The 15,147-nt window shown below is 41.6% G+C and overlaps 1 protein-coding gene across 1 annotated transcript in view; it reads left to right on the top strand.

Moving 5' to 3' along the window:
• The window catches only part of LOC147461226 (zinc finger CCCH domain-containing protein 40-like), a 40,071-nt gene extending 33,710 nt beyond the window's left edge, over positions 1-6,361 (top strand). Inside the window, exons 3-4 of the mRNA XM_086508828.1 lie at positions 4,785-5,008; positions 5,122-6,361. Of these exons, the coding sequence (XP_086364954.1) occupies positions 4,785-5,008; positions 5,122-6,001 (1,104 nt within the window). The 3' untranslated portion in view covers positions 6,002-6,361. The remainder of the gene's footprint in view (positions 1-4,784; positions 5,009-5,121) is intronic.
• The last annotated feature ends 8,786 nt before the right edge of the window (positions 6,362-15,147 follow it).

Below are 15,147 nucleotides of genomic sequence, written 5' to 3' on the forward strand. Positions count from 1 at the left end.
TATCTTGAATGAGGAAATCAGGAGGAAAGCAAGTGGAGAGGGAGGCAGCTCTGCCAACATGGTTAGAGGCAGGACAGAAAAGAAGAATGCCTATGCACAAAGGAGTAAGAGTAAGAGTAAGGAAAGGGGAAATGGCAGCAAAGGCAAGGGTGATGTGACTTGCTATCAGTGTGGCAGGAAAGGTCACAAGAAACCCGATTGCAGGTACTACAAAGCCGAGTTAGAACGGAAAAAGAATGGCGGAGACTAAAAGAAAGAGAAGAAGGAAGTCAAGACAGATGCACAGGATAGCTCAAAGGACAAAGAGAAGGCCAATTTGGCTTCTAGTGTTGTGATTGAGGAGCTGTCAGATGTAGAGGACATCTTGTGTGCCACTTTGTCAGATGATGATGCTTATGACATTGATGCCTCTCTTAATGTTCATTCACGGGACATGTAGATCACCAAGAGTGATCTTATTGATGCTTTGTTGACTGTCAATGATACATTATCCCAGACTTGGATTGTTGATTACAGTGCTTCATTTCATGTGACTCCTATCAAGAAGTGTTTCTCTACTTTTGATGTAGACAAGCGTGGCCATGTATACCTTGGAAACAATCATGCATGTTCCATTAAGGGTATTGGCACTGTGCATCTCTCCATAGATGGCACAAATGAGCTTGTCTTGCATGATGTTAGATATGTGCTGGGAATCAAGAAGAGTCTGCTTTCTGTTGGTCAGATGGATATGCATGGTTACAGCATCTTGTTTGAGAGAGGATCATGGAAAATGACTAAAGGCTCAAGGCTGATTGTAAAGGGCACAAAGAAAGGGACACTTTATTGCATGCATGGAAAGGCCGTGCTGGGCAAGTTTATTGCATTGGCTGAAATTAACTCTCACATGGAGTTGTGGTACAAAAGGCTTGGCCATATGAGCCAAAAGGGTCTTTCTAAACTTTGTACTTTGAACAAGCTTGATGTTAAAGGCACAAAGCTTGACTTCTGTAATGAATGTCAATATGGCAAGCAAGTAAAGCTTTCTTATTACTCTGGTGTCTCTCGTAAATCTTGTGTGCTTGATCTTGTACATTCTGATGTATGTAGCATGCCTACTAAGTCTATGGGAGGTGCATGCTATTTTGTCTCCTTGTTGATGATCATTCTAGAAAAATTTGGGTCTATTTGCTTAAATCTAAGGATGAAGCCTTCGTTGCGTTTAAGAGATTTCATGCATTTGTGACCACCCAAACAAGTAGAAAGCTAAAATGCTTGCGTACGGACAATGGGGGGGAGTTCACAAGTGCTGAATTTAACAAATTTTGTGAAAATTTGGGCATTAAGAGGGAGCTTACTGTGCCATACAGCCCCTCTTCTAATGGTGTGGCTGAAAGATTCAATAGGACACTTTGTGAGAGGGTGAGATGCATGCTGTCCACAGCTAATTTCTCTCATGGATTTTGGGGAGAAGCATTGAAAATTGCAGTGCATATATGCAATCGATCCCCTCACATGTCTTTGAAAGGTGACATCTCTGAAGAGGTTTGGTCTGGCAAGCCTGCTTCAGATGATCACTTACGCATTTTTGGTTGTGAGGCTTTTGTGCATGTCAGACCCGAGTTGAGAAGTAAACTAGATGCCAAATCCATTAAAGGCCTTTTCATGGGATATGGTGAAGAAGGCGAAATGGGTTACAGGATTTGGTTACCTCAGCTCAAAAGGGTTGTACGCAGCCGGGATTTTGTTTTTAATGAGGCAAGGCTGCTTCAAAACAATTGTGCCTCAAAGCATGACCATAAAAGGGTCAAATTTCAGCATGACCAGCCACCTGTTAGGCCTATTTTTGACCCTCAGGATGCACCACATATGGCTGAAAATGTAGATGATCCAGTGGTGTTTGAGCCAGATGATGTTGGGCAACAAATTGAGGCTCCTGAAGGGCATTTGCAGCCACGAAACAATGCTGAAAATGATGTACAGCAGCCCATTGTTGATGATTTTATTATGCCACCTAATTTAGACCCATTACCGGATAATGTGGATCATTGGGTGAGGCGGTCTACTCGTCCAAGACGGACTGTGAGTAGATATGATCCCTCTTTGTATTACATTATGTTGACAGATGAGGGAGAGCCTCTTATGTATAAAGAGGCAAAGACATGTGAGTCAAGCAGTAAGTGGGAGCTTGCAATGCAAGAGGAAATGAAATCCTTGTATGCAAATGATACTTGGGATCTTGTGCCATTGCCTAAAGGGAGAAAGGCTCTTCCTAACAAATGAGTATACAAGATTAAGATTGTGGATGAAAAACACAAGTACAATGCAAGATTGGTTGCAAAAGGATATGCACAGAAAGAAGGAATTGATTTTCAAGAAATCTTTTCTCCCGTTGTAAAGCTTACAACTTTAGGTGTCCTTTTTGCTCTCGTTGCGGTGCTTGATTTGGAATTGAATCAAATGGATGTAAAGACATCGTTTTTGCATGGTGACATTGAAGAGGACATATACATGAAACAACCTGAAGGTTTTGTAGTTCTTACACGTGAGGAACTTGTATGCAAACTGAAAAGGGCTCTGTATGGTTTGAGACAATCATCATGGCAGTGGTATAAGAAGTTTGACACTTTTATGCTGTCTCAAGGCTTTAAACGCAGCCATGCAGATCATTGTTGTATACGAAAAGGGATGAAGATGGTAGTCCCATCATACTTGTTCTCTATGTTGATGACATGCTACTTGCCGGGAAACATAAGACTAGTCTTGATGCTCTGAAACGTAAGCTAAATTCAATATTTGCTATGAAGGATTTGGGTGATGCAGAGCATATTTTGGGCATGCGTATTAAAAGAGATAGAAAGCTGAAATTGCTGTTTTTATCTCAAGAAAGGTACATTGCAAAAGTACTTGACAGGTTTAATATGGCTGATGCTAAGCCTCTTGGAGTACCTTTACCTCCGTACACTAAGCTTAGCAAAGCAGATTGCCCAAAGGATGAGGTGGCATTGAAAGCAATGAAGGGAATCCCTTATGCATCAGCTTGTGGTTCTCTTATGTATGCTATGGTTGCCACTCGTCCCGACATTGCTTATGCAGTGGGAGTTGTTAGTCGATACATATCGAATCCTGGCAAAGTGCATTGGGAAGCTGTCAAATGCATTCTGAGATATTTGAAAGGTACACAATCAAAGTGTATCTGTTATGGCAAAAGTGACTTGAAGTTGCATGGATATTGTGATGCAGACATGGCAGGTGACACGGATACCAGGAAATCTACCAGTGGATATGTATTTGCCATTGCTGGTGGTGCAGTCTCTTGGTGTTCTAGGTTACAGAAAATTGTGGCATTGAGTACTACTAAGGCTGAATATATTTCAGCCACAGAGGCTTCAAAAGAGGCCATTTGGTTGGGCAGACTTGCAAAAGAACTTGGCATGCCTGCTCATACACCCGTGTTGGGTTGTGATAGCCAGACTGTTGTCTATTTAGCCAAAAATGCCATGTTTCATGCGCGTACCAAACACAGATGTGCGGTACCACTTCATACGACAGGTATTGGAGGATGGTCTAGTCAGCTTGACTAAGATCTATACACAGGATAACCCTGCAGATGTTCTCACCAAGAGTCTTGCTAAGGCTCAACATGAGCATTGCATACAGCTGGTGGGAGTTGGTTAACTTAAAGGCGTGGGAGGTTGTTGGGTTAAAGGCCTAAATAACCCTTTTTTGTACATTTTTATACTTTGTCCAGGTTCATATTGAACCTGGACATATTTTTTAAAGGTCACTTATAATAAAAGTGAGAAAACCCAAAACTCACTTATTGAATTTTCCCCAAAAACTTGAGCTCTCTCTCTCTCTCTCTCCCTCTTCATTCTGCTAGCGCTTCCCTTCTGCAGCACAGTGCCTCTGCTTCAAGCCTCAAGGCCTGCACATCTTCGCGTGCTCTATCACTTGCACACACCGCCGCGCGCTCATCATAGGACTCTGCCAATAGAGGTCGTTGTCTACAATAGAAGTCTTGGCTTGCTTATAGATGACCAGCCACACTTGCTGGGTTCATACTACGTTTTCTTAGACACTACGTTTTCTCTCTTCTTCCTCCCTTAAAGGTTCTAAGCAACCCCTTCAAGGCGTGGACCTTGTTGTTTATAGGGATACTGGCTGTTCATACTGTTTTCGGGAGGTTCTTTTACCGTGAGATGGATCCGCTGCCTCTCATAGAGGAGAGGCATACACACACCTGTTGCTGCTGTTTTCAGCCATCCGGTGCATCTTCTGCTGCTAGTTTTGACACTTATGATTACATTGTTGTGTGGACAACTAAAACTAATCTACAGCGGGCACTGTCCTTGATGGGAGAATCTGTGCTTTTCCCTGGATTCATGAGGTATATATACCATTATGTATTGCAGCAGTGATTGATGGTGATGTCTCCATGGGCCGTTGGTTGCATACTCAAAAAATATTACAACAGTCAGTTAAAAGAAAGGTTCATTGTGGTCTGCATTTCTTTAACCATGTAAAAAAGCACAGTGTGGGAGAAAAATGTTTTCTTATGTCATTATTGGCATATTACTTTCTCGTTTGCTTATCTGGCACCATGGTAAACACTGTGCAGAAGTATACACACTGTCTGCACAAGGTTTTCTATTTCGTCATTGACATATTGCTTTCTGGCTGGCACCATTATTAACACTGCAAGAGTATACTCACCGTCTAGACAACGTTGTTTGTGACACTGTCTGTTGGCTCTTAAGTCTTGCTGTTTGTCTGATTGTGGGAGTTTTTTCAATGTTCTGCAGGCAAGGGCTGGGCTTGACTACGAGTCGTCTTATGGAAAAGCTCGTCCAAATGATACTATTCTTAAGCTTCAGAGAACTACTCCTTATTATAAGAGAAACCGTGCACACGTGTGTAGTTTTTATGTGCGTGGGGAGTGTACTCGAGGTGCAGAGTGCCCTTACAGACATGAGATGCCTATTACTGGAGAGTTGTCTCAGCAGAACATTAAAGATCGATATTATGGGTAAGTGTCTGGTCTATTGTGTGTGCCTTGGAAGGGAGAGATTGTGTTTGGGGTCATTAAATTGTGTAAAACGTCGTGGCAATAAATTAAGCGCAAGTTTGTTGTGGATGCAGAGTGAATGATCCAGTTGCTTCTAAGCTGTTAAGAAAAGCTGGGGAGATGCCGTCTCTTATACCTCCAGAAGACGAGAGCATTAGGACCCTTTATGTGGGTGGCCTTGACCAAAGGGTGACAGAAGATGATCTTAAAGATTTTTTCTATGCTTACGGAGAGATTGAATCTATCAGGTTGGTAGCTCAAAGAGCCTGTGCTTTCGTTTCATACACAAGCAGGGATGGGGCTGAGAAAGCAGCTGAAAATCTTGCAAACAAGCTTGTCATCAAGGGCTTGAGGCTGAAGTTGATGTGGGGTAGACCTCAAATGCCAAGATCCGATTTAGAGGGACAAGGTCTTGATGATGCTGCAAAGCAGAACCTTGGGCTTGTGACGCATTCGGGTATGCTTCCACGATCTGTTATTTCTCACCAGAATCAACAAGGGCAAACCAACCCAGAGCAGACATCTTTGAATTATTTCAATATTCCTGCTCCTTTACCACCAACAGAGCGTCCTTTTTACCCCTCAATGGATCCGCAAAGAATGGGAGCTGTGGGGCTGGCTCCAGATTCTGGTAATCCGTCAAGTCAAGGTGAGCCACAATCCACTCAGCGGCCACAGTACGGTCCTCCTGGTGTCCCGCATCCTGCGTACGGACACCCTCAATACATGCAGCAAATGCCAATGGCGCCATATCCCCAGCAACAGTATTGGCCTCCACCACCATATTCTCAGCCTTCTCAGCAAGGCTTTCAACAGTATCATCCACCACCCCCAGCAGCAGCACAGCCATCTACATCAACATCTTCTGCATCAGCGTCATCTGCCCCAGCAGGTGCTCCTCCGGCTGCACAACCTACTGCCCCATACTACCTACCTCAGACACAGAATGCATAGAGGGTTTTGGGCATCTCTGGGATATTTCTGGAGAAAGGTTTATGAGACAACTGTATTATCCCAGTAGATGCTCTGAAGTGATAAGATCTCGAAGTACCGCAGAGGCCTTCGGAGGTGCAAAGTCAGAGGTTTTATTGGAAATCGCCCCCAAAGGGCAAAGTCATGTAATTGGAAAGTTTCTTGGAGGTGTTTTAATCGACTTGCTGCTTGTTGAGTGTGGGCAGGAAGTTTTTTGTGTCCAGAGACTCATATCTGGTGCTTTTGTAACCTTAATTGTTCTCTCTCTTTTCAATCCCAGATTCCCCCATGCTTAGAGCACTTTTCAAAAGAGTTTGAAGTGAAGATTAAGAGTTAGATGGACTCACGGGTCATATCTGTATCTCTAATAAGCACGCGTCTTCTATTGATTTCAAAGCACTGCATTGATAGGTAGCTGTGTCGTACTTAGTCAATATTATGTTGGCTATGTTGTTGTGGGGATGGCCTGTAATTTAGGTTTAATAGATTTTTTTGGGGCATTTTGTGAATTTATATATCTAGAGTTATGACATGGATAGTGCTTCGAAGCAATCAATTGCGTCCTTAATAAAATAAAATTGTCTGCTTTGCTGCTTTACTAGTTCATGTTTCTGTACTAGAGGTATACCAATAGTCCTCACAGTGACGGTGTTGGTTCATGTGTATACTGGATGATCATGGCTGAATACTATTATGTCTTAATATTATGGGGTCAAATTGTCGTGTGTTTGAAGGTGTCAGTTCTTAGTGTCTCCTTTTGGAAGCCTTCAGTGGACTTGGCAAGGATTGCATAGCATTGGCAATAATGAATAAATTCTTGTGCCATTTGAAAGAGAACTTATGGGCTATACAGGTTGAGGGTGTTAGTTTCACGAAGTCATTGTAGGGCAAGCCCTATCACACTCTTTGTATTATCCTATGTTGTGTTTCCTTGAGGTTCTCCCAGGGAGGTAGGTAGTCATTTGCTTCATGAGGGCTCTTATGAATGTATGCAATTTTTAAAGATTTGTTGTCTTTATTGTCAGTGTACTTAAGTTGTATGTAGTGGGTGAATGGTTTGCGGAACTACCTAAAGTTGCCCTTTAAAATTTTAGAGATGAATGCAGATAATTTGAGTCTTTTTTCAAGCGTTGCTTTATTATTTAAGAAGCTTAGAGAGAACGTTTTCTTTCTTGTAATTAAAATAAATAAAGCATTGGTGCTCACCTTTTTGTATTGAGAGCTGTGTAGTTGATGTAAGTTACAACTATGTCTATTTGCAAGGTATGATCTAGAGGCATGGATGTAGGTAACTCTCTTATGCAGTCTTAAAGACCTTTGTATTTTTAGTTTTTGGCGATCATCGAAAGAATACTACATGTAGGTTTAACATGTGTATTCTTGGTTGCAATTGCAATCAATTGATATCGTGGTCCATTGGTGGTGGTAGTTTTCTTGTACAATTTTTTGGTATGTAATGCTTATTTAGTGATAGGCTTAAGTTTGCGTTGAGCTCCATTACAAGTTGTCGATTATCTGCTTTCATCCAAGGCAAGTGGGCAATTTTCATGGGAGAAGTCATAGGTGTGAGTCTATAAGATGTTGAAACGGATAAAAAGATAACGGTGTATGAGGATACATAGAAGGCAAAGAGGAAATTTTAGATATTATATGGGGTTGTGATACCGAGAGTTGCCCCTTATACATCACAGACCGGCCTTTGTATCAAAACTTGGGGAAACGTCAATAGGAAAATATCTATAGACAAAGGTACTATAAGATCAGAAGACCACAACGAACCAATCAATACCAAATTTAAAAGAAAAACATTAAAATTAACTCTTAAAAGAGTAGGCAGGTACACGCTCCAAAATTTTTCCAACAGAGAGCTATTGCAAAAGACCAGTGCCTAGCATTATGGTGCCTTGACAACCCAACACCCCGTAAGGATTATGAACATTAATCATAGAAAGAGAGGACTCAAAGAAAGGGGTGTAGGATCAAAGTTTACCTATGAGTTGCATCGCCTCATAGCCACAAAGAGGAAAGAGAATTGACATGGGATGTGCTATGATTGAAGTCACTAAGGCAATGGTCAAGAGGTGCACACAACTATAGTTAAGAGATACACCATAGTAGTAGGTACCCGCCTATTCCAACCTCTCAAAAATCCAACTCCCAAGCCAAGGCGTGGGTGGTTTCCACCAGATCCACATTCATCCCGAAGGTGAGGGAAGTCAAAGGGATCATAGGCATAGGGAGGTTCCCACAGAAGTATGAGGCATAGTTTTTATATAGTGAGAGCCATTGACAAGCTAATGTCACCACCAAGTTGAGGCTAAGGAATTCAACTAGATTTAAGGATTTTTTTATACTAGAGAATACCAAATGTTTTGCAAATTTGCAGGCTAAGTAAATCATTCAATAAATTTCATCCGAAAACTTGAAAAGCCAACTTAGCCTAGAGGGTAGTTAATATGGAGTTATACCCATATAAGGAACTTTTAGGCTTAATAAGGTTTTGATCATAATTTTCAAGCAAATAACGTGGGAAAGGAAATCCCATATAATGCTAGTCCAAAGCCAAGTTTAAGGATGAACGTTTTTACAAGAAGTGAGTGTTGAAAGACAATGATAGTGTGTACGCACACGTGCATTGCTCGCTCTTCTCTACGAGTTTTGAGTCAACCATCGTAAGACTTCATCGTGTTGTAAGTTTATTCAACACTTCCGTTCCTTTTTAACTAGATATCCGAAGGACACATGTGTACATCATTCTATCTCGTAAGCCAACCTCAACCCCCCTAGAAGAGGTTAATAATCTCTCTCTCTCTCTATTTACAAAGACGATACGTTAACGGTTAGCATCTTAACCTAAGGAAGAAAGTATCAATTGAAGGCATGAACTCAAGCGGTGTCTGGACAGAGGGAGAGGAGAAAAATCAATAGATAAATAAGGGGATTATGGAGTCTAGATCCACTATGATTTTTCATAGATTGTGAAAAAGAAGTCTTGGAGAGAGAGAGAGAGAGAGAGAGAGAGAGAGAGAGAGAGAGAGGTTTCCATTTATACTGATGCCAACAACAAGCTGTCCTGAGGAAGGCAGATAGCAATGGAAGGAGACTACAATGGGCAACAAGGTAAACCTTCGTGTTGCTTCAAGTAGAGCCAAATGAGTAGTGACAAACATATGAGGCAGCATTGCTAAGGTTTGCGATTTGCTAAAGTAATTGAGATTAGGACTACAACATATACATACACATACACCTACATGGACATAGGTGAAATGCTCTTGAAATAAGATTTCTAGCTTTCAAATTTCTGTTGTGGAGGTTGTCTAAGGAAAGAGCATACTTTAGATAGGTAGGCAAGTTCGAGAAGGAAAAGCAAGAGAGTCCTTCCCTACAGGCCATTGCATGTCACCGACATTGGCTATAAAGGCTAGCACCAATGTATGCAATTTTTAAAGGCAGGTTGTCTATATTGTTACTAAGTTGTACATACTGGGTGGAACAAAGTCTAAATGGTCTACGGAACTTACATAACATTTTATAGTCTTTTTTCAAGCACAACTCTATTCTTTAGGAGGTGCAAGCGAGCTTAGAGAGCCAATATTTTCTTGTAATTGAAACAAACAAAGCATTGGTGCTCACCTTTTTGTATTGAGAGTTGTGTAGCTGATGTGAGTTACAACTATGTCCATTTGCAAGGTAGGTTCTAGAGGCATGGATGTAGGTGAATATCTTATGTAGCCCCAAATAATTTTTGCAATTCTAGTTTTTGGAGATACTCAAAAGGATACTTCATATAGGTTTAGCATGTGTACAATTCTTGTTCATAATTGCGATCAATTGATATTGTGGTCCATTGGTGGTGACATTTTCCTTGTACAACTTTTTTCTATGTAATGCTTAGTTAGTCATAAGCTCGAGTCTGTTCTGAGCTGCATTTCGGTGGTTGTTGATTATCTAATTTCATCCAAGGCAAGTGGAAAATTGTCATGGGACAAGTGATAGGTGTGAGTCAGCAGGATACTGGAAAGGATAAAAAGATGAACGTGCATGAGGACACATGGAAGACAGAGAGAAAATTTTGAATAAAATATGTGGGTGTGGTATCGAGTGTTGTCACTCACACATAGATCATAGACCGGCCTTTGTATCGAGTGGCAATGCTTTGTAGCACATCCACATATTTTATCCAAAATTTTCTCACTGTCTTCCATGTGTCCTCATGCACCTTGATCTTTTTAACCTTTCCAATATCCTACTTACTCGCACCTGTCTCATATGTTCAATGACAATTGCCCATGCAGCTCAAGGCAGAATCAAGCGTATAACTAAATAAGCTTACATAGAAAAAAGTTGTACAAGAAAGCTACCACCACCAATGGATTATAATATCAACTGATCGCAATTGCGAATAAAAAATCTACACATGCTAAACCTACATGTAGTATCCTTTTGACCATCGCAAAAACTACTAAAATTGCAAAAAATATTTGGGAATGCATAAGATAGTGACCTACATCCACACCTCTAGAACTTGCCTTGCAAATAGACATAGTTATATTGAGTGTCTAATCTTGCTTTCACCTCTTAAAGAATAGAGCAATGCTTAAAAAAAGACCATAAAATGTTCAGCAACATCTCTAAAGGTTTAAAATACAATCTATAGAAAGTTATGTAGACCATTTAGACTTTGCTCCACTCAGTACTTACGTACAGCTAAGTATAGTAACAATATAGACAACAAACCTTTACACATTCATTGTGATACTACTCTTTGTCGCCATGGTCGGTGACATGCAATGGCTTATAGGGAAGGACTCTTTGACTTTTTCTTATCAAAATTTCCTACCCACCTCAAGTATGCTCTTTCCTTGGAGAACCTCGACACAATAGAAATTTGGAAGCTAGAAATCCTCTTTCAAGAGTAGTTCACCTACTTCCATGCAGGTGCATGTATATGTATAAGTTGTAGTCCTAATTGCAATAAATTTAGCAAGTCGCAAACCTTAATAATGCTGCCTCATGTTGTTGGGGTTAAAGGTGAATGCCTTTACCCACATCCGGAAGTAGCTTATCTGTGGTCGGCGGGCGGGCGGCCATCCAGTGCCTTGCACTTCCTTATTCATGTAGATATACACTGAATAAGGAGCTCCTCACACATTACTTGGAGATCTACTCCACCCACACATCACACATCTTCTCCTTTTCCCTCTTTCGCACCACACTGCTCACACATGCATCCACACACAACGCACTTGGGCAGCTGGCTGTCCACTACTGCCTTGTACTTCCTTATTCATGTAGATATATATTGAATAAGAAGCTCCTCACACATTACTTGGAGGTCTACTCCACCCACACATCACGCGTCTTCTCCTTTTCCCTCTCTTGCACCACATTGCGCACGCACACATCCACACATAACACACTTTCAATTGATATCAGAGCCGTGATAATCTATGCGTGTGCGATGGCCTCCCGACGAGACGCAAAGGTAACATAGCTCGGCCATGGAAGCTTGAGCAATCACGGATTGAAGGCAGATTGAAGCTTGGCACAAGAGATTTCAGAGCTTGGAGCTCCCGGCCTGTGTATCTTCTCTTGAGTTCAAGAAAGAATTGGGAAATGAGAACTATGTGGTCCTTGCATAAATGAAGGCAAATGAAGCTTGAAAGAAAAAGGTGTGTGCCTTAAAAAGCAGCGGCTTAAGGATTGAAGGTAAACTTTGAAATTCAAGAAATGGAAAGCAAAAGGGGTTCTTTGCATACAGGTTGGAAGCCCTTTTCCTTTTTGCAGTTGAACCTTGTAGGAAAGCAAAGTAAAAAGGCTTCAACAAATCAACCAGCGGGTTGGATCTGGATGAATCTCATAAGGAAGGTTGTGAATGTGTGTGTGATCATACACACACTAGTGAGATTGAAAGAGTGTATCTGGAAATCTCCAAGCAAGGAGAACACGTTTGTGTACACGCACACACACACACTCACACACACACTTTCCTTTGGCATTGACATTGATCGCTCTCGACTTCGACATCGACTTTCGGCGATCTTGGCATATAGAGAGGTGAGAGAGAGATAGTGTGTGCCTCCTCTTGGCATTGAGAGTGGGAGATCTACAAGCAAGGAGATCACATTTGTGCACGACACACACACACACACACACACACACACACATGCACACACTTCCCTTGGGAATCGACGTTGATCGCTCTCGACTTTGACATCGGCTTTTGGCGACCTCGGCATACATAGAGGTGAGAGAGAGAGAGAGCGGATCGACTCTCAATCTGGTCCTGGCATTGGCAAGCACGTTCTCTATGATGTTAAAGCTCTCTTCTTCTTCTTCTTCTTCTACAACATCAACTACCGGATTTTTGATTTTTGGCATTCTTCTCGACTTCGCATCGGTTCGGCATTGACAACTATGACATCAGCGAGCACTTTGGTCCAACGATGGAAGGCTGCATCAATCATTTTTTCTCTGCTTTGACTTAGCGAGAATGTTTGGCTCTCCTCGGGTGTAGCCTCACCATCGTCTATCCTCCCACGCACATTTCGGAGCGGTTTTTGCTCTGACGGTTTTGCATTAGAACCCCCCCCCCCCCCCGGCCGACTTCTTGATTTTGACTTAGCAGGAGATAGATCAAGCGAGGGCAGCTTCGGCTCTCCTCTAGCCTCCATCCAGAGTGGCTCTTGGGCAGCAGTGGCGACCCCCCCCCCCCCCCCCCCCCCCCCCCCCCCCCCCCCGCCCTTTCGACGGCGTTTCAGCTTCGATGCTTCTCCATTTTCTAGCTTCGACCACACATACCGACACATACGGCTCCGACGGACCATTTTGGAGCGGTTTTTCCTTGAGCGAGCTCCGCCCTTGGACAATTGTGTTATGTGTTTGGTTTTTGATCAATGAGGTCGTGTGCCAGTTTTCAGGTGCTTTGCTCATGGTTTGTATGTTCCTCACAGGTGGCAGACTATGCAGCAAAAGTGTGGGGCATTCTAGCGAGTGGTTTCAACACGGTTTTGTGCGGTCATGCTATGTATGCATTTACAGCTTGAGCTCCTATAGCTCGGAAGTCGCAAATTCACAGGTTTACATGTATTTTTGGATAGGTGCAGTTGTCCATAGAGCCACTTGTTCAAGACTGAACCAGTTTACCAGGCTTTTAGCAATGTATGTATACCATTTGTGGATCTATTTATTAAAACACTTGAGTATTTGTTTTCATGCAGTTTTGGTGAGATTTTTTGAGTTTTTACTCGATTTTCAAAGAGAACTCTATTTAAATGTCATAAAATCTAATATCTAACCAACCCAAATGATTTTCTCTTATTGAACTGATCATTTAATGTGGGATAATAAACGAGAGCAAGGGTTAGAATATAGACATGGGGCCAATGGTAAAGGGGTCCAAATGAGAGATGGTCTGTCAAAGAGCAATGCTACCTAATGGAGCTTAAAGACCGTAGGGTTAGCTTCATTAAGGACCTCCAAAAGTTAGTGTTCAAAAGTCCTTTGACCTTAGGCTTGACCTTGAGGTGGGAATCCTACCCAAGCATGAGGTGCTTGTTGGCTTGCTAAGTTTTAGTGGGAACTTTACCCAAAAGCTTGAGGTGTTTCTCACATGCTTAAATGATTAAAGTTCTTGAAGTATGCAATCCAAACATAACTCTCAAGAGACATGAACATGCCATGCTTGATTTAATAAGTCCTTGAAGTATTCTATTCAACCAAATGACTTAATAAGCATAAAAGACACATGTTCAAATGATCCTCCACATGTGGCCTTCATGATATGTTTGAATGCTATTGCATAGGTTTTAAAGGGGTCCAATGAGAATTTAGATGCATAAAAATAAATAATTAAGTTCTTTCTCTCAAAGAGGAAAAAGAGGACACATGTCTAAAGGAAATAATAAAATAATACGAGAGAGAGAGAGAGAGAGAGAGAGAGAGAGAGAGGTGTGGACCAGCATGAAAGGGGGTGTATACTCTCCCACACACACACACACACACACACACACACACACACACACACACACATTCTCTCATTGTGTGGAGTGCAAAATGCAAGAGCTTCATCTCCTTCTCCAAGTTTGTTGAGAAGTGGAGAGTCTACACCAACACTCGTGACTATGGAATGCAAATCCAACCAAGAGCCATGCTTCAATACTTAAGCTTGACATCTTCTTCATCTTCATTACTATGTTATTATGCTATGCTAAGCAAGAAGAGTGATGATAAGTGAGGAACTATTTTTTTCTCCTATGGAATGTATCTTCTTCCTCTTCCTTGCCCTCATTCCCTGCTAGCTCTCTCCACCTTCGAAGGTGTTTGAGGCCTTGGGACCGAGGCTTGGGATAGTTAATGCTTTTTGCAAAGTTTATGTTAAGCTCATGATGCATTAAGCTTTCCATCTTCATAGCATCACCAAGGTCACAAGGAACACAAAGATTGTATTGTAACAAAATCTCTCTTGATGGGAGAATCTATAATACAAACTCCTTTTGGAGGGGGGACCAACTCCAAGTAAATCCGGTACTCATCTATTGTCATGTTCTCTAATACTCTCTCTCTTGCAAAAGTATTGTTCATGCCAAGTTAATTACGTACTATGTTTATGTTGCTACCATCAATTAAGTTCACCCTCCATATTCTCAAAGTAATCTCACAAAAATGCTCACTCTAATTCTCTTAATTCCGCTATTCTCAAAGTTCATAGGCCATTTCCATTACATTGGTATCAGAGCATTTGGTTTCTCTTTTCTTGCTTAAAAAGAGAGGTCCTTAAGTAGTCTATTAATGGTTGATTTTGTTAATTGTATTAGGATAAGTGGGAATGGGATCTATTATTTGTTTTGTAAAGTCCACTATGTGGGATATGGTGCACACCTCGGGAGCTTTGGTCTTAATAATGGAGTCTTCTTAGACTTGCCTATGGATTTACCATTATTGAGCCATAATAAGTCCCAAAGGAGCTATCCTTCGGCAACTTTGCTATGTTAGACCCACTCCACTACTCTCTATAATTAACCAATTCGAACCGTGGGTGTAGATACTTAAGTGCCTATTTTCAAAGGCTAAGAGGAGTAGCAACTAAGGTTTTGAATTGCCAAAGCATACACTAAGTAAACACATAA

The sequence above is a fragment of the Adiantum capillus-veneris genome, chromosome 3 (genome assembly GCF_014529385.1).
Source record: "Adiantum capillus-veneris isolate H3 chromosome 3, ASM1452938v2, whole genome shotgun sequence".
Classification (NCBI taxonomy): Eukaryota; Viridiplantae; Streptophyta; class Polypodiopsida; order Polypodiales; family Pteridaceae; genus Adiantum; species Adiantum capillus-veneris.